The 18,839-nt window shown below is 41.4% G+C and overlaps 1 protein-coding gene across 1 annotated transcript in view; it reads right to left on the reverse strand.

Moving 5' to 3' along the window:
- lrp2a (low density lipoprotein receptor-related protein 2a) overlaps positions 1-18,839 on the reverse strand; it is a 47,954-nt gene that overhangs the window by 24,006 nt on the left and 5,109 nt on the right. Inside the window, exons 2-35 of the mRNA XM_040147667.1 lie at positions 18,520-18,627; positions 17,916-18,038; positions 17,304-17,420; positions 16,776-16,886; positions 16,526-16,639; positions 16,276-16,392; positions 15,553-15,696; positions 15,326-15,445; positions 14,643-14,771; positions 13,973-14,142; positions 12,124-12,347; positions 11,465-11,671; positions 11,101-11,303; positions 10,721-10,861; positions 10,282-10,485; positions 9,452-9,644; positions 8,532-8,657; positions 8,166-8,296; positions 7,791-7,928; positions 7,403-7,684; positions 6,994-7,233; positions 6,453-6,572; positions 5,782-5,898; positions 5,254-5,634; positions 4,950-4,964; positions 4,304-4,552; positions 3,486-3,697; positions 3,157-3,341; positions 2,810-3,038; positions 2,487-2,664; positions 2,119-2,247; positions 1,070-1,236; positions 581-724; positions 283-392 (exon numbers count right to left, since the gene is read on the reverse strand). Coding sequence (XP_040003601.1) covers positions 283-392; positions 581-724; positions 1,070-1,236; positions 2,119-2,247; positions 2,487-2,664; positions 2,810-3,038; positions 3,157-3,341; positions 3,486-3,697; positions 4,304-4,552; positions 4,950-4,964; positions 5,254-5,634; positions 5,782-5,898; positions 6,453-6,572; positions 6,994-7,233; positions 7,403-7,684; positions 7,791-7,928; positions 8,166-8,296; positions 8,532-8,657; positions 9,452-9,644; positions 10,282-10,485; positions 10,721-10,861; positions 11,101-11,303; positions 11,465-11,671; positions 12,124-12,347; positions 13,973-14,142; positions 14,643-14,771; positions 15,326-15,445; positions 15,553-15,696; positions 16,276-16,392; positions 16,526-16,639; positions 16,776-16,886; positions 17,304-17,420; positions 17,916-18,038; positions 18,520-18,627 — 5,578 coding nt within the window. The remainder of the gene's footprint in view (positions 1-282; positions 393-580; positions 725-1,069; positions 1,237-2,118; positions 2,248-2,486; positions 2,665-2,809; positions 3,039-3,156; positions 3,342-3,485; positions 3,698-4,303; positions 4,553-4,949; positions 4,965-5,253; positions 5,635-5,781; positions 5,899-6,452; positions 6,573-6,993; positions 7,234-7,402; positions 7,685-7,790; positions 7,929-8,165; positions 8,297-8,531; positions 8,658-9,451; positions 9,645-10,281; positions 10,486-10,720; positions 10,862-11,100; positions 11,304-11,464; positions 11,672-12,123; positions 12,348-13,972; positions 14,143-14,642; positions 14,772-15,325; positions 15,446-15,552; positions 15,697-16,275; positions 16,393-16,525; positions 16,640-16,775; positions 16,887-17,303; positions 17,421-17,915; positions 18,039-18,519; positions 18,628-18,839) is intronic.

An 18,839-nucleotide genomic window follows, 5' to 3' on the forward strand; every position in this document is an offset into this window, starting at 1 on the left:
CCATATCATGGAACAGGAGCTGAAGCATGAAATAGTCATATTACCAAAATAAGAGACGTGGCGATGTTGTCATATGAGAGTGAAAACCGATGGCTTAGAAATATTTTTCTTTTTTCTTGTTTCTTGATTGTACGTTAGTGTGATCTGAGAGTGCAGTGTGGTATTCAGTAACACTGGTTAAGGTCTCTCTGGAGGCAGAGCTGATGGCAATGAGGAGGCTGTTAGAGCTCAGTAGCTGTGGGGATGAGGGGCTGTGCCAGGACTGTGTTAAATGGGGCTTACCCACGTGCTGGGTCCACTGCGATGCCAACAGGAGTGCCAGCGCCAGTTGGAGAGCCGTTATTTGTGATTAGAGTTTTCCGGTACTGTACCTCCCCTCTCAACTTCAAAACCTGACCGAGCACAAACAAACAGATGCATTTATTGTTGTCCGTAAACTGTGTTGTAACACTGCCTTTATAAGTACTCAATCCCTGCTTTTTGCTATTAGAAGTGCAATTACCAAAAATGCTATGCAAAGCCAGTAGTGACTGGAAAAAACAATAAGAGAGCAAAGTATTATTTGCATTATTTGTCTCACCTCAATGGACTGTGTGGCTGGATTGGTGTAGTACAGGTTCTCTGTTAACCAGTCCAAGGCCAGGCCAACAGGGGAGCCCAGGATGGCTGCAGGGGCAAACTCTGTCCTGTTAGTACCATCTGATTTCACCCGGTGGATCTCACCCTTGTGAAGAAAGGAAGATAGATTATTCTCAACCCCTTCTGAATGTACATGTGTAGAATGAATCTTGTTTTATGTTTTTCCGGCATGTTGTAGTTCAGTTTAGTTTTTAATGTGTTTTCTTTTTTTACTGTTAACCCTATCTCCCAATAGTTGTTCTTGGAGGACAACTAAGTTCTGAACTGGATTGTGACATATACAGTTAGTATACATGTACATTACGACCCTTGTATACTTGGTAGCACTACGTCGCAACGCAACACACAAGTTCCCTGTCTACTGTAGCATGATGCAAAAACAGATTAAGAACTAGGAAACTAGGAATAGTGTCTTTGGACGGTAACTTACCGGGTGCTCCACCCAGTAGATGGTCTGTTCACTGTCATCAAAGTCAACATCATAGCCATTCTGAAGCCCAGCAACAGGGACCATAGCATCATTACTCTTGTCATCTGGGTTCAAGGAAATGCCATAGATGATGCTGTCTCTCACAACCACCAGGAAAGGATCCTCAACTATAAGGAAAAAAGATAAAGAAAAAGTCAGTAAACGGTGACTAGAATCACAAACTGCTCTCCCTACAGTAAGAAACAAACATAGACAAAAGCTAGTGTCTTTACATTTTTGAACGAAATACCCCTAACCTCGAACAAGAATTTTTCTCAAGGCTGTGAATTACTTAATACTTTAAAAATTACGAAATTATTTCTGAAACAGAGCTAGGAAAGCATTTTTCCTGGATTTGGACTTGGTAATCCAAAACTAACAGTCGATTCCAGTGTATGATATCTGGTGCAAAATAAGAATCCCAAGCTAACAAGCCTTTATCTATAAAGAGGATTGACTGGTGAAAGTTGGTTCCACAATCTGATTTGCTTTGTCATCAGAGATTAGAATCGATGAATGGTTGTGGGGCATTTTCATTCTTGGATAATCGTTGGCCTCGGGGGAGACTGTGTTCTGCTTGGCTTGAATGGGCTGAAACCTGAGATGAGTTAAGCCGTTGACCTAAGGGGGACTCCTTGGACTTGTAATTAAAGGTCCCTTGTCTTCTTAAGACCTTGAAAGACAGTCTTATATGATTCTCAATATTTATGACGGGAAGAGCAGTTTACAAGAGAACCTAAATGGGAGACTGTTGAAAAGTACCTGGATCAATCTGTTGTACAAGTTTAGTGTTTTCAAAGATTTCCCTTCATACCAACACTGACATGGCCACAAACGAAGCACGTAAGAACCATCATTTCTAAAATAACAAGTTTCCTCTTTTACAAGAATAACCAAAGCTAAGACAAATACCTAATGAGTACATCAACTTATCAACTGCATCTGACCTGACTTCCTTTTTCATCAAACTGAGTGATGAGTGTTTTTCCTCCATTTGGCAGGATGCATACCTCTGGTGCAGGTGATTTGGTCTGCTGCCAGTGTCCAGCCTGAGGGGCAGGCACAGGAGTAATACGTCGGTCCCACAGCAGAAAGCAGGCAGATATGAGTACAGCGGCTCCTCAGGCAGTGATTTTCACCTACACATTGTCAGACCATACAGGAACACACAAAAATCACATTTATAATCGCAAAAATATGAGAGTGTAATCTTTACATGTTCTCTAGGTTTATTCTTAATTGTAATTACAAAAGCAATGGATCTGCTGCATATCAGTCTCATTATCAACCAAAGCTATTCAGGTGGCCATCACAATGGTCAGCATCAGCTAATACTGATCCAACAGAGATTGGTTTATGTTCATTATCTTTGCCATACCTGCCGGCTGCCTGGCTGGGTGTACTGCCACCAGACCCATGGGCTGAGGGAGGTTGAACAGCATCACTGTTTGGTTCTCCCCGTGCCACTTATGGGCTCGCATCACACGGTTGATGTATCTGTCGGTCCAATACACAAAATCCTCAAAAATGGTAATTGCGTGGGGATGTTGCAGTACCTTTTCATAGAGAGTAGCAAAAGAAAAAAAGTGTGTCTTACACATACTATTCAAAAAGAAATTGTTTGTGCTCTGTTCACTTTCAGATCTCTACAGATAATTTAGAAAACTTGTCAGAGTAAAGTCTGCCTTCTCACACACTCACCAGGTCACTGGCCAGAACTTGCTTTCTGTTGTTGCCGTTATAATCGCAGTAGTCAATGAAATCCAAGTAGGCATCAGCAAAGTACAACAAATTGTTTGGGTAGTCTATGGTTAGACCATTGGGCCAGTGCAGCTTGTTGCTTACAATAACAGTCCTCAATTTTCCATCCATGCTGGCTCTCTCAATGCGGGGGTTCCTCCCCCAGTCAGTCCAGAACATCAGGTGAGCACTGCAAAACAACGGTTCCCTTTTAACAGCAACTGCTTCCGTAATGAAAAGCTGTTACATGTGTTACATTCCAAGACACACAGATTTAAAGCAAACTTGTTTCTCTGAATGTCACTAACCTGTCTCTTGGGTCCAGCACCAGGGCTCGAGGGTTGGTGACATTTTCACTAACTAATACAGTCCGATGGGTGCCATCCAGTTCAGACACTTCAATAGTCTCCAAGACATAGTCAGTCCAGTACAGGTTCCTGCCAACCCAGTCTACAGCAAGGCTCTCTGTCACAGTCACTCCACTGTCAAATATCTGTCCACAAGAGACTCATTTTTAGGCAAAGCTGTACTGGTGATGCTGTCACTACATGTATAGCTTGGAATATACACACATAAATGATCAGAAATGTTAAGTGCAAACTGTCTGTGGCAAAAAAACCAAACAAATCATACTCACCACAGTTCTATCACTGCTGTTTTTGTGAGCACTCCAGATTCTATCCTGACTGGTATCGGACCAGTATACACGGTCAGTGGCCGAGTCAAAATCTAGGGCCACAATGTTGCGTCCGTCTCGAACCAGTGAGCGGACCACGTTGGGCTGAGTGGTTATGTCATCTTGCACAATCTGATTTCGACTGGCCACGAGCAAGAAGGCCTGACGAGAATCTGTAAACGGACAAACAAATCCCTGTTACCTGTTTTTCATGTCCATTCTCATTCTAATAAGAGCACTTATCAGCTTTTGCATGTCTACCAAAACTATACAACAGGACTGTTAAATAGATCCTACTCAAATGGCAATCCTTGGGGAATGTGCTTTTGTCCAAATAATGACCTATTGTATTGCAAAGCCTTTCAGCGGGTTATCTGTGTGGAAGAGGAGCTCATGTCAGGCACGCTCCCCATAAGCAGCCCTTTGTTGGTGATTATGTCCTAATTACACCAGTGATGGTCAGTGAGTGACATATATGTTATTTGTCTTATCTAAAGAAATCAGAGCAGCAAAGAGAGTCAAGGGAGAAGAAAGACAGTGTGTCAGTCTGGCAGTCAGGTGGCCAAGCCCCCCCCTTATAATAGCTCATTCCTCCCCTTCGGAGAAAAATGGGATATGTGCTGTATAGGCAAATCATGTTGACATCGAGATCACTGTAGAACTAATAACATGCCTATTTCCTATTTTACTGCATTTGTAATGTATAGGTTGTTATTTACATCTACCAAGGGAGCAATATGGTCCATGCACAAAAGGTTTAAGACATAATCCCTCCTTACCTGAGGCCTTGCAGGTACGTTGGTCTGCTTCCAGAGTGTAACCATCCAGGCAGTGGCAGCGGTAAGAGCCTCTCTCATTAAAGCACTGCTGGCTACAAAGTCCAAGGGGATTACACTCATCTATATCCTCACAGGTTTTGGAGTCATTGCTTAGTTGATAACCCACAGGGCACGTGCACTGGGCCCCAAACGGCCCTTGGATACAACCATGGGTGCAGCCAGCATTGTTGTCAGAGCAGCTTTCCTGATCTGAGTTGAAAGCATGGAAAGCACAGGTTAGTACTGAAAAATGGAAATTGACAAATTGAACCAAGTAAGCAACTCATACAACACAAATGCAGAATCTTGCAAATTATGTCATTAATATTCACGCTGCACTCTAATGATAATGAACAACAAGCACTAACTACTTTCATTGAGTGACCTTAGAATTGCTATTTTGAGCCAGAACTAATGTTTATGCGTATTTGTGCCACTTATTGTTACATTTACCACACACATTCTACTAGCAACAAAGTTTTCCTTTGATTATGCTTTGAAACAAATATATGACTATTGAAATAGTTAACTGAGATATTGTTTATGTTGAAAAATTGATCAAAACTACTTGCAGCATTTCTACCAATGATTGAGAGTTTGTTCATACCTGGCAAAGGCTCATCTGAAAGTTGTGAGAAAGGCAAGAAAGGAAAATCACATATCATTTTCAGGTTAATACAGGTCAAATCACACACATGCATGATTTTAACAGAAAGACAAACAGATAACATTCAACACAAAATTTCTGTGAAATGAAGCCCCTCCTCTTTATGGAATACAAGAAGTACAAAAATGTCGTAGTAAACAAAATCAATTGAGAGTTTGATCCTGTTCGTCATGTGATGTGAAAATGTAATTGAATTAGAGAAGACCAGCAAACTTGGAAACGCAATAAAATAATACAGACTTACTGCAAAGAGGAGATTCATCAGCACCATTGGGGCAGTTAGGAGTGTTGTCGCACACTGTGGTGAGGTTGATGCACACGCTGTGGCCAGGGCACTGCCACTGCCAGCTTGGACATCGAAAAGGTGGCGTGGGACAGTCTCGTTCATCACTCATGTCCCTGCAGTCATTGTCCCCATCGCAAATCCAACTGTTTAGCACACAGTTTCCATTGTCACAGCGGAAGAGTGAGGAAGGGCAGGTGCGTGGTGGGCAGGCGTGGTGTTCGTCGCTGCCGTCCTCACAGTCGGGATGACCATCACACTCCCAGGTAGACGGGACGCAGCTCCCGTCTGACTGGCACTGGAACTCACTCTCATGGTGGCACATCCCTGGAGGCCTGGTAGCTGAAATACATTAGGAAACACACACAAACAGCATGTTTGGACAGGCCAAAATTAATAAAAATCCAAACATGTTAGCAACCTTGTACATAATGCGAGTAATGCTTCAGTAACATAACCTATGACCAAAGGAAGCATTTAAATACTTACGACAGCCTTGCTCATCCGAGCGATCACTGCAATCAAAGACCCCATCACATCGGTAGTAGGAGTTGACACACTGGTGACCACTGGAGCACTTGAACTCATTCACAGTGCAGTTGTAGACTGAAAAATCCAGTTGACTATGTTAATACTGATATTCAATATTTCTGCAGTTGTGCATGTATGCTGAGCTCCATCGTTGTGCAACGCCGGTAATGAAATCAATGAACTAAGGAGTTTAGCAAGTGCTTGTTGAATTTTACAGAGCAATCAATTGACCTATACAACTTTTGGAGCATGTTCAGTTAGTAAAAAGAGAGCGTTGCTGAATACATGAATACATGCATGAATGACTGAACAAAGGAATTAATTCTTTACTGAGAAAGGGCAGATAAAGCCCCAGCCTACAATATGTCATAATGAGAGGCTATGCTGAAGCAAGTTTAGACTTATGTCATTGGGAAGTCTACATGGGCATGAGATCTGGAGCAAATAGATCTGATCAGCAATCTCATCTGATTTTATTAGTTATATAAATACAAGCAAAATGAAATAAAATAGATATTATCTACTACACACTTGTTTAAAAAAAGCTTGGTGTGCTATAAGCAAGCGCCAGAGGAGACCAGTGAATATGTGTGTGTCCAGGGAAAACTGTAATCCAGAAAGGTACTCACTGCATCCCTGCTCATCTGCTCCATCCACACAGTCCCTGTCCCCATCGCAGACGTAGTTGGGGTCTATACAGCGGTGGTCTGGACACTGAAACTGTCCTGGATGGCATGTGCTTCCCAGATCTGTCAACACAAATTGTTAGACAAGAATATGAGCCTTGGCCTATGAGGTAATATCCGCGCCTTTCTTGGCCAATAAATACAAAAATGCACAGGTTTAATTTTTTAGAGGAACCAAAACTGTGCTTCGGTATTAATCTGATTATCTGATACTTTGAGACTATTAACCAGCTTTCAGCGCTATGTTTTTATAATTATGGCCATATACATTTATTACTTCATCAAAAACTGTGCTTTTTTTTTTCAATGCATATTAAACTCACTCTTTAGACATTCAATGTTTTGTCTGCTTCCTGTCATATTTGCTTGTAGTTCGTTTTTAGTGACACTACTTTTTGCCGTTTCTGCCTACTTTGTGTTTAAAATTGACAAAACAAGCAAATTCTATTAATTTTAAGGAGGTAGCCTCTATAGGGATACTCACGGCAGTCAGCTTCATCTGAACTGTCCCCACAGTCATTATCAGTGTCGCAACGCCAGGTATGTGGGATGCAGCGGTGGTTGGCACAGGTAAACTGACTGGCAGGGCACGTTCCAGGCAACTGCGTAGGGCAGTTGTTCTCATCGCTGTTATCAAAACAGTCATTGTGCCCATCACAGCGCCATCCTGCAGGCACACAGCGCTGATTGGCACAGGTGAATGCAGAGGGGGAGCATGTGGTGTCTGAAAAAAGAGATTATCTTGATTAAATATCATAATACTGAACTGAATTTAAAAAAAAAAAAAAAAAAAACAGGGCATGAAACTGTTTATTACTCTGGTCAGGTCAGGCCAGTACAATAAACTGGATTTACGAAAAAAAAAGAAAAAAAAAAAAAAAAAAAAGCATTACTGTTAATTCCACAGTTGATTTCGTCAGTGTTGTCATGGCAGTCGTCAACACCATCGCATCTGTAGCTGTTTGGGATACATTTGCCGTTGCCACAGGAGAAGGAGTTGGCTCCGCACTGCAGTGTGGGGGGCTCACTGGAAGGGTCCTCCACACATGTCTGTTTGTTGGGCGACAGCTTCATGCCATACGGGCAGCCACACACCCTCTGCGAGTCTGGGGCCGGGAAGCAGAAGTGGCTGCAGTCTCCATTAGGATTTGTCTGCCTGTTGCAGAGGTTGGAACCTGAGAAGGGGAATAGAGGGTAATTATCAGGAATATGACTGACAAGTGTGAGCTGCACCTACGCATGAATAGCAAAGTGAGAACAGCAGTGAATGAATCTACTGACCAATCTGAGAGTTGGAGTTAAAAGACTTGACATGCATAATGTGGCTGATTCCTCTTCTGATAATAACCATCTCCCCACCATCGGTCTTGCGCACACGTACAATGCCTCCCAGACGCCAGTCAGTGAAATATGCATAGCCTTCATGGGACAGGAGCAACAAAGCACAACCTTAGTTATTTTATCTTTCATCACCTCCTGGTAAAAGTAATTGCTCTTTTGACAAAATAAGCAGTAAAGTAAGAATGACAAAACCACAGTTCAAGCTCAAAAGAAAGTCTGAGCTAGTGCACTGAAGTCCCTGTTTATTTCGATCAAATACATTGTACTGTACAGGAACTTTATAGGAAACTTGTTGTTTATACCAGGACTTATTACCTTCAAAAATGGTTAAACCAAATGGATGGGAGATCTGGGTAATGCGGTCCAATGAAAACCTGTTCTTTCCATCAAAACTGCTGTGCTCAATTTTGTCAAAGAAGGCATCCACCCAATACAGACGCATTGAGCTGGGTGGACATTAAAGCGGAGAAACAAGAGGAGAAAGAAAATAAACACAGTCACACAAATACAATAAATGTTTGATCCCTCAGGGGAGGGATCAAACAAAATCATTGTTATAACAACCATAAATTATGGGTGAAAAATGAAAAATGACATCAATCTTAAGTGTAATAAAGAAGATGATATGGTGTATTGTGGGTATGTTCTTTTGGGCGCATGGCTGTAGGACTTTTGGCTCACCTCCAGTCAATGGCTAGGCCATTTGGCCAGCCAAGAGTTGTGTTTACAATAGACAGGGCATGTGACCCGTCACCCCATGCCCTCATAATCTTCGCTGGCCGGTACCAGTCAGTCCAAAAAATATACCTGTCGAAACAAAATAAACAGGGATCAATGTCATATTTCATTGAAAAACATATCTACTCCCAATACTTCGAAAGATCTACCGCGGTGACAAAAACCCTATTTATTTCAATTTTATTTTCGATTCTTCCACCGTATAGAGCTTTTGTGTTTAAGCCAACTTCTTAGTGTTCGCTACAATACTGCCCTTCACGCTGAACTAATCTCAGCTGTTGGACACAGAGGCCTTATGACTTTGAGGCTATTTGAAATAACAGCTTGTTCTAAATGAGGATTCCTTTTATCAGGTGGGGGCTTAATTTATGGACATTTTATGAATGGGTGAGTACATTTTAAGGTGTGTAACCGGACATAAAGTACATGCTTGGTTTTGCAGAGACTTCCCTATACTTAAAGCAAAGAAAGCTACAATACACATACACATACTATTATAACCTCTTTTAATTTTTTATCCTTTTAAAAATTCTAAAAAGTAATTACACAGATTAAAGTGTACAATATCCATACACAGGGGCTCTTAACTTTCATAAAGCTGTTTTATTCAGATATACTGGGGCAGCAGTAATATTGAGTAGTAATATTGCCCTATACAATAACATAGCCATTGCTTGGCAGGCAGAGTCTGAATCCAACTGAATCCCATAAACCTAAAAGCGCAGTTTTAGAGGTGGCCCTGCATTGCCTACATAACATCCTTGTGGAGGAGGGTACGCAAAATGTCAATATTTGCTTTAAGGAACTAAAAATTCAGTCACAAAAATTCTAATACTAAAAATACTAATCTTATATTTATCTACCCAATGAGAGGATGCACCACGATGGCCCTTGGGTTGTTGAGGTTGCGTATGATGGTTCTCCTGGACTTATCAGCTAGCCTCATGACAGATATGCTCCTGTATCGCGGGTCAGTCCAGTAGAGGTTTTTGGAAATCCAGTCGTAAGCCAGGTCCTCCACTCCATCTACTCTATTGGCTGCAAGTACCTCCCTGCCTGTGCAGATCAAAGCAGTCAGACCACCATTTACCACAGAGATGAAAGAGGAACACATTTAAATAAATAGGCTGTCAGCTTGCATTTTCCCCATGTGGACTAGACAGAAAAAACTAGAGCAGCTCCAAAAACAACATCACTGATCAGAGCAGTGGTGTTTCTTTTTTTGTATGGTGTGACTGCTTGTGGATTATCACACTAGTAACTACTTTCCACAGCCAAAGTGATAGTTTAGAAACATCTAAACTGCTTGGTAAAACATCCTTGCTTAGTCTGTTCTAGCCATTTTTAGATGATTAGTATGAGATTTAAGTTGATTATATGATCCATTTCCACTGTCTATACTCCTGCCCCCCCCTCCCCAAATTGTACCAGTCAGCCCCATCAGACACTCCCTTAACTCCCTGTATAAGCCTGGCCAAATCACATGGTAGTGCTCTCTGCTAGGAAAGAAATTATCCAAGGATGTAAGCAAAGAGAAAACACTGGAAACATTTTTTAGCTGCTGACAGTTTTTCATACACCACAACATGCCTTTCCTTGTATTATAATGTTATTGTTATTATTATTCTGTGAATGTCTATAGTAATGAGGATATCCTAAACAGTTCAGTTAAAGCAACAGACATGATGCTTACCTGTCCCATCCACTTTCTGTTTGTAGATAATATTTTTGACTGTGTCTGAGAAAAAGATGGCATCGTCTTCAGCACTAAAATCCACCCCTACAAAGTAGGAGGGTGATCCAGTGACGGGTAGGATGATGTCTTCCTGAGAGGAGAGGTTAAAGGGAATCCCTCTCACTGCCAGCTGGCTGGAGAACAGCAGAAACTGCCTCACAGCTGTAAATTAGGACATCAGAAGACCTTATGAAACAATAGTCATCCATGCTAAAGATTTTCAGTGTCACAAAAACATCATGCAACAAGAAAGAATGGGTTAATCAAGACGAAACCAATGTTGGATGCTGTACAGGTGAGTTACATCTTTAGGGGGTTAAGTATAATTTTACTCTGTAAACCAGGAAAAATGCTGAGGTGTGTTCAAGAAACAGTTAGAAGAGAAATATTGTTTTACCCAAGCATCGTTTTCCATCAGCATGTAGGTCGTAGCCCATGCGACATTTGCAGCGGTAACCCAGTCCTCCATTGTCACTCCTGTGACTCAGAACACAGATCTGCTCACATCCGCCTCTGTCTACATTGCAAGGGTTTGGCACTGGAGACAAAACAAAAACACCCAGTCACTGGCAAACTCATATGAGATAAATTACGGATTGCGATCTTATTTAACTTTAGCTATTTGTAGTTCTTCCTTTAGAAATATTAAAAGTTACATGGCAGAAAATATGGGTAAATTTAAACTGTACTGTAGCATGAAGTGTGAGAACCATGAGAACTGTGAGCTGCATCAGGACCACTCCTAAGAGGACACATTTGGCTCAGTGAGAGGCTTACCATGTGGCTGTTTCAGCTGATGTATCACTGCTACTCCATGTGGAGTCTGAGATGTACTGTAAACCACTTGAGGACTGCTGTCAGTGAACTTGTTGGCTTTCATCACAGCCATCTTGGTCCAGTCCGTGAAATAGACATTGTGCTCAAACAGACTGATGCCAAATGGGTGTGGGATCACAGCACCTCCATGGACCACTGTTTTTCTATTTAAAAAATTGGCAATGACATTGGTTTATTATTATACAAATACATTAATCTTTCTACCTATTTACCTATTTATCTTGAAGGTTAGCTTTTATGTTTGTAGCAAACAAGGATTTTTTAAGATGTGTTGTTTTTGAGTAATAACATATGACATATTTACCTGTGAAGGCCATCATATGTTGCAGTTTCAATGTAGTCATAGCGACTGTCAACCCAGTAGATGCGCTTGGCCTCAATGTCCAGTGTGATACCAGCTGGCCAGCCCAGTTTACTCCCAATGATCCCATAACGGTTTGTGCCATCCATGAAAGCCCGCTCCAGGCCTGGTTGTCCATTCAGCGCCTCCCAATCTGAGAAGAACATATACCTGTGAAAGGAGGGGAAATATTTAATCTGCCAGATTTGACTGAGGTGGGATCGTTACATGAGGACTGCTATGTACAGCTGGAAACACAGAAATAACATTACACGTATTCACTTCAGAAAAAGCATAGGAGTTTTTCTTCTTTAATTAAGTGTCCACAGCATCACATTATGTACCCGGGTGGGTGGCTCTGCATCTCAGCAAACAGTTGTACATTAATTTACGATAAGCCATCGATCTGTAGCCACCTGGCTCTCCTCCCCCCTCCAACTATACTATTGGATTACAATGAGTTTCATCACTTACATTGCTCCTCACTAATCCATCCAGGGCAATCTCCTAATCTCACACACACACACCCATTATTCCATGCCAATGGAGCATGAAAGATAATGTAGGCAGGGATTGGGAATGGGTGGATGGATGAATGGAAGGAAAGTGGGAGATGTGCTTACCCGACAGTGGGGTCCACCGCCAGTCCTCTAGGGTTTCCCAGGTTTTCAGTGATGAGCGTGACCCGGTTACTTCCATCAAAGTCCACCATGTCAATCCTGTTGACACTGGCCTCCACCACATACAGTTTATTGTTCACCCAATCCACTGCCAAATTCTCAGGGTAGTCAACTGATACGTTTAAAACCACCTGCATGTTGGAACCGTTCATATCCACAGAAAACACCTGTATACAAAAGATGCCATTGTTGTCACGAAATTAGCCCTTAAGTGGACACTGCTTCCAGAAATGAAGGGAAAACATTGAAGGAAAGGTTAATATTTTATCAAGTGTGTCTTAATAGAATACTCACATGCATGTAGATACATTGGAAGTGTTATTGGTCGCTGTAATTGTACCCCCTGTCCACAAAGATATCTCTTCCTAAATCAATTTCGGTGTAAATGATGGGAGACAAATCTACAGTTCCTGTTTGATGTAAAAGTGAGTTCTAAAGTTTAGCTAGAGTTAATAATAGGCCTCAGCAGTGTGAGTTAGAAAAATCAAGTGGATATCTTTCAAAATGATGGTCTTTCTTTTAACTAAATTCCCTCTTTGTGCTTCAACGGACAGTGGTTCCTTGCTTAGCAACGGCAAAAGGACAGAAAGACAATGTAGGAATTTTGCACAAAAAACACTGCAACCTTGGAAGACAGCCACTTGATTTGTCTGACTCAAACTGCTGAAGCCTCATATTAACTTTGGTAGAACTTTGGAATCAATTTTTATAGCGAACAGGGACCCTGGATTTTGTACCCCATCAATTAAATTTAAATTATGAACAGTATGAACAGGAGAAACAATTACAACGGACAAAAACTCTTTCACTGTACATATGCGCATGTGAGTATCATTTTAAGATAGACTTGTAAGATTGTGAACCTTTCCTTTAATAAAAGGATAAAATAGCAGTCTCTGGAAGTCGATATTATTTGTTTGCTTGTCTGATGATACTGTCTTGTTACATTTCTGTTAAACCTGTAGGGTGGTTTTCTGAACCTGCCACTCTACCAATACTGCAAAGGAACTAGTTTCTTAGACCAGAAGCCTTGGAACCATGCAGCTGGTCAGAAGGGCACTGCTCTTAGCAGCTCTGCTTCTTTTGAAACAAGATCCAGATGTCTAACAATCAGATTGTCTACTGACCTGTTTAAAGAGAAACTGAAGCTGTGTAAATAGCCTGATAGTTTAACCTTTCTGCTTGCATTCACATGCCTTGTTTGTGCTCTGCCTACTTTTAATCTGACATGCCGCCATGGAGGTGGCTGATATACACAGATTCCGAGTCAGGGATGTGTCCTAGTGTTCCAGCCCAGTGGCAGCAGTTCAACCCACTGAGAAGCTAAGGCATAAGCTGAACAAAGATGGCCTTTTTAGATGGCCAAAGAATGCTTATGGATGACAGTGTCGCTGAAAACAAATACAGCACGATTATTTCGCACAAGATCTAGTTACAAAAATTGCATCCTGGTATGTGAACATCGTACCAGCCTATCAGACAGGTTTCAAGATTAGGCCATTTGGATTCCATTCCACATCTACTTCCCTTTCATTATGACCCAGCCGCAAAGGAGCCAACAGCCATCCCATTATTATAGTATCAACATTGCTGATATTTTAAAGGATAACGGAGCGTATTTAGTCCTGGCCAGCTCCAGTCTAACTCAAGTATATCCTCAAACAAGAAACTGGTCTACACCCCATAAAATGTTACCCAGGCATAACAGACTGTTCTGGGTGATAATGCCTAAATAACTAATACAGTAGAGAGAGTAAATAAAACATAGAATATGTTAATTTGTTAAAAATACCTTATTCTGAATGGTATCAGTCCAGAAGATCCTATGGAGATTATAGTGGAAGTCAACTCCTACTGCAACCCCTCTGTTCTGTGAATGAACCAAAGTGCGCAGACTGTTGCCATGGATGTCACCTATTAGCAGGTCTCTGCCATTGGAAAATATCAAGGAAGGAACTCCAGCTGCCGGGGAAACAGTATACAACAAGTTACAAAACACAGAATGAAGAAATCCTTATCTTTAAAATGTTTATGTTAGAACCAGATTTGTAATAAAGCAGAAATCGGTTTTGTAGTATGCATGCTCAACTAATGGAGCAGTGGGAATTTACAGAATGTAGCACATTAATTCAGATCCCTGATTCAGACTAATGAAGGTAAAGGACTTTCTAGCCATTATCATCTCACACTCTTTTTGCTAAAGCTAAAGGCAAAGAGGTCAGCCTCACAGTCAACACTCTTTCTATGTTCAACAAAGGCAAGAGACTAACTAAAACAACATTCGGCACGCAGCGATGCACCACAAAGAAGCACAGACACTCAGTAGAGCAGCCACAGAGTTCGGCAAAAAGGAAAGGGGTCTATGCTAATGGGCCTCATTTGTGTGGGTCATCCATACATTCAAAATCTGAGCATACTGTATGTAAAATAAACTGTTCAGACAGAGAGGAAATGACACTCACTCCAGGTATCGGCTCTGCAGTATCTGTGCTGCTCCAGGGTGTAGCCCTCTCGACAGCTGCAGCGATGGGAGCCTATGCGGTCCTCACACAGCTGGTCACACGCACCCCACATCGAACAGTCGTCAAAGTCTTCAGCATGAAATCAAAATGACAGCAGATGAGGATTAAATACTGATTTGTTCTGTTTGAGTCTCATTACACTTTCAACCGGCCTTTAACAGACAACATAAAAGTGTAATGAGGTGTGAATCAATGATACTTCCCTTCAAACAAATAGCCCCTCTCATTCTGTGAGCACACACAAAAAGCAGATTTTTTATGTGCACTACTATAAAACCTGATTTGAGTTGCTAAGTCTCTGGTCAGGATCAGAATCTGGATGCACTGCAAGAATAGTGTCTTATTTGGGTAAAGCTGTTTCTCTGTAGTTCTGGCATCCTGTGATTGGGGATCTCTGTTGTCAAGATGTTCTGGTCTTAGGCAGATAACCCTAAATAAAAGGTATGAAAAGACTGACCTGTTGCTGTAGCTACTGCTCACTCTATCAACTGATTAAAATAGAAAACGCTTTTATTACATGGGAAGATGTCAAACATCCCAACATATCCTTATCATTGTCTGCACGAACAAGTAAATCTCAATTGTTGGGCTATAGTTCAGTAAAGTTTATGAAGGATATATACCTATACATGAGCGACTGTTGTTGCTACTGACAACGTATCCAGAAGGACAAGTACAGGTTCCTCCTTCAGGAGAAGCATGACAACGATGCTCGCAGCTTAGAGCGGCACATCTCCAGATACCTGACCAACACAGAAACCAGAATAGTGAGGAATATACTTCAGTGGCACAGTTTCTGTGATATCAGATGTTCTATTGTGTATTTGACACTAGTTGTGTCGGTACTAACTGCAGTTGCGGCCGGCAGTGCTGTTAGTTTCGTCCTCTCCTTCGGGACAGTGAGCTGTCCCATCACACAGCTGATCCATGGGGATACATAGGCCAGAGGATGGACAGGGCCATTCTCCTGGGTAACACTCTCTCGGCACATTATCTGAGGACAAAACCAATTCATCATCTTTGTCTGTGAAGGCTTGCACATAGGGAAGGGAAAACAAAAAAGTTTTAAATGTGTCAGACTGTTGGGAATTAAAAGATATTCAGTGGGTGAGGTGTGTATTAGGGACGGGCAGCCTCCACAGGAATGTGGTGCTGACCTTAAGAAAATTGTGACTAAGACTTCATTGTCAGGGAAATTACTGTCACTTTAAATCGATGCAGGGGAGTGGAGCTTTGAGGGGGTCACATGGGGGCTCAGAGGGCTTCTGCAGCCCATCCTCTAAAAACACACACTCGTCACAGCCGTGTGAAGGAATTCTAAAGCCCTTTGGGGGGCTGCACAATCTTGTGCCACAAAGAGGCATTTGAATAACACACTTAAAGGAGCACAGGCATAGCGCCTGTCTAGCCTGAACCGACCATGGAGACTGGAGATGAATCAGGTTCACACAGAGCGCTCCAGCTGTAACCCATTCTAGCATTCCTTAACCGGCCAAATGTCTAACTTTACTGTCCCTGACAGTAAAAATGAACTAAAATTATGACAACTGGTTTACAACTGTTGTATCCATACCACAGCCTTTTTCGTCAGCATTGTCCTCACAATCATCCTCTCCATCACAAACCCAGACTTGATGGATACAGCGGCCACTGGGGCAGGTGAAGTAGTTCCCTCTACATGTAGGATATGCTGTAGGTGAAATGGAGAGCATTGATACATATAAAAGATCAGAGACTAAGTTATTTCTTTATCCACATGTGCAAAGATAACAATCATTAGACTGACGAAAAAAAAAGAGGATATAGAGACAGAGGCTACATACTGCAATTTAGCTCATCACTTCTGTCTCCACAGTCATCATCATGGTCACAGACGTAGTGCTGGGGAACACACACTCCGTTATGACATGGAAACAGGCCTGTGTTGCAGTGCTGTGCTAAAGAAAACACAACGGAAATAGACAAAAAAGAACCATTTAGTGATGCTATTTTTTACATTGTTGCTGCTCAGCCCAAGTGAGGGTTGTTTGGGGGGTACACAAACAACCGACATAAAATTGACTGGTTTCTTACTGCAGTTTGCCTCATCAGAGCCATCACGGCAGTCAAGTATCTGGTCACATCGCTGAGTCCGGTTGTAGCAGGCCCCGTTAGCACATCTCAGATGTGTACACTCGGGATAATCTGAAAGATTAAATCATCATCAGGGCAATCCTATCCATTCAAATCAGCATGACAACTGTATTCTTTTCAGCTTTTAAAATGTGAAAAGCTCTGCGAAGGGGAAGGATAAGAGAATAAATTTTAACGCCACCACCATAACAACAGCAGTCACCACTGCATTCTTTATGCAATTGTGAGATTACCACAGTGTGTAGTGTTGTGAGTCTACCATGTCGGCACAATAATGGCATAGCAGCTGAACTTCAGCTTGACTAATCCACCAAGGAATCTGCAATCAACCTCTGACAACAAGAAGCATATTGTGGCCCATTCTGTCAGTCAGCGAGCCTCTTAATCTTAACAAATTGATTAAAATGCCACAGGAGCCTGAGATAAAAAAAAAAAAAAAAAAGGGAAACCACCCTGGAGAAGACTTACGGCAGTTACTCTCATCAGACCCATCTGAGCAGTCTGCCAGACGGTCACATCGGTATTCTCCTGGGATGCACGCCCCGTTACTGCAGCTGAACTGGCCGCTGGTGCACGTCCTTCCAGCTGGGGACAGATTGGAGAGTGATTTAGCAACACATTGGAAAGTTTGAGCCAGATATTTCTTATGTAGTAGTTGTAGATAAAATTTGATCTACTTGTAAATATATAGTAAATATAATACAGTAATTAAATCCTTAACCTCCTCAGCCTCACAGAGTCTTTGACAGGCCCATTTCTGGGAAAGACCTACATTCAAGATCGTAATAAAAGTACTAAAGTTTCTTTTCATGCCAAATATGAAGTGCTTAACTATGAGGAAATGTGTAGAAATCATTAAATAAAAATTTGCATTCTAGTATTTCAGTTCAAACAAGTGTGGTATGATTTCAGTGAAGCACTGGAGAGTGTGTTTTATCTGACTCTCAAGGGGACATTAAAGGGATCTATTGGAAATATAAGGGTTCAGGTGGTTATATCTCAACTCATGTGACGTACAGTTAGAACAATGACCTGGTATATTTTCCATGCAAAATTGCTGATATTGTAAAGTGTACTCACGGCAGTGTTGCCTCTCATCTGAGCCGTCCTCACAGTCTTCCTCATCATCGCACACCCACACATCTGGGATGCACTCGCCGTCACTCAAGCACCGGAAATGACTGTCATCACATGTTACCTGAGCTGTAGGAATACACACACAGAGCACTTCATTATATATAACAGCTGACCGAAATCCACTGGTAGAAAGTTAATATGTACTCTTGCTTAAGAACACTATTTTAGTACAATTTCAAGCACTTTATTGAGTGTTTTCATTTTATGCTACTTTATACTTCTGCTCCACTACATTTCTGAGGAAAAGATTGGGCTTTATACTCTCTTTTTATTCTAAATTTCACCATTACTTAAGTTACTAGTTACTTTGCAAATTAAGATTTTACATCCAAAACATATAATCAATTGGTAAAATATAATGGGTGTACTATTGTAGATTAAACTAAAGAGAAGCACTTTTAATTGATACCTAAAGTATATTCCACTAATTATACTTCTGTATTTTTACTTGTTAATTTTGAAAACAGGAATTTAAGTGAAGGATCCGAGTATTTCTTCCATCATTGCTGTAATATTGACATACAGTGTGATATTATGAGTTACTCACGGCAGTCGTTTTCATCAGAGTCATCCACACAGTCTGATGTCCCGTCACAGTGCCAGTCACCTGGGATACATCGGCCTGTCCCGCAGCGGAACTGCCCCAGTTCACATCCTACACACAGTTCAAATTTGGCATAATTCAGTACTCAATTTCAAGCCTTTTTTTTTTTTACATATTATTAAAACTTTTATGCAGTTATTGTGTTTCATAAATGTTTTTTGCCATTTTAATGTTGATGAAATTATTATTAATATTATCATTATTTAATTCTGTCCAAAACTTTTGACATTCTGTTCTTCCTGTCACAAAAAAAAAGAGAATTG

Source organism: Xiphias gladius, chromosome 16, assembly GCF_016859285.1.
Source record: "Xiphias gladius isolate SHS-SW01 ecotype Sanya breed wild chromosome 16, ASM1685928v1, whole genome shotgun sequence".
Classification (NCBI taxonomy): Eukaryota; Metazoa; Chordata; class Actinopteri; order Istiophoriformes; family Xiphiidae; genus Xiphias; species Xiphias gladius.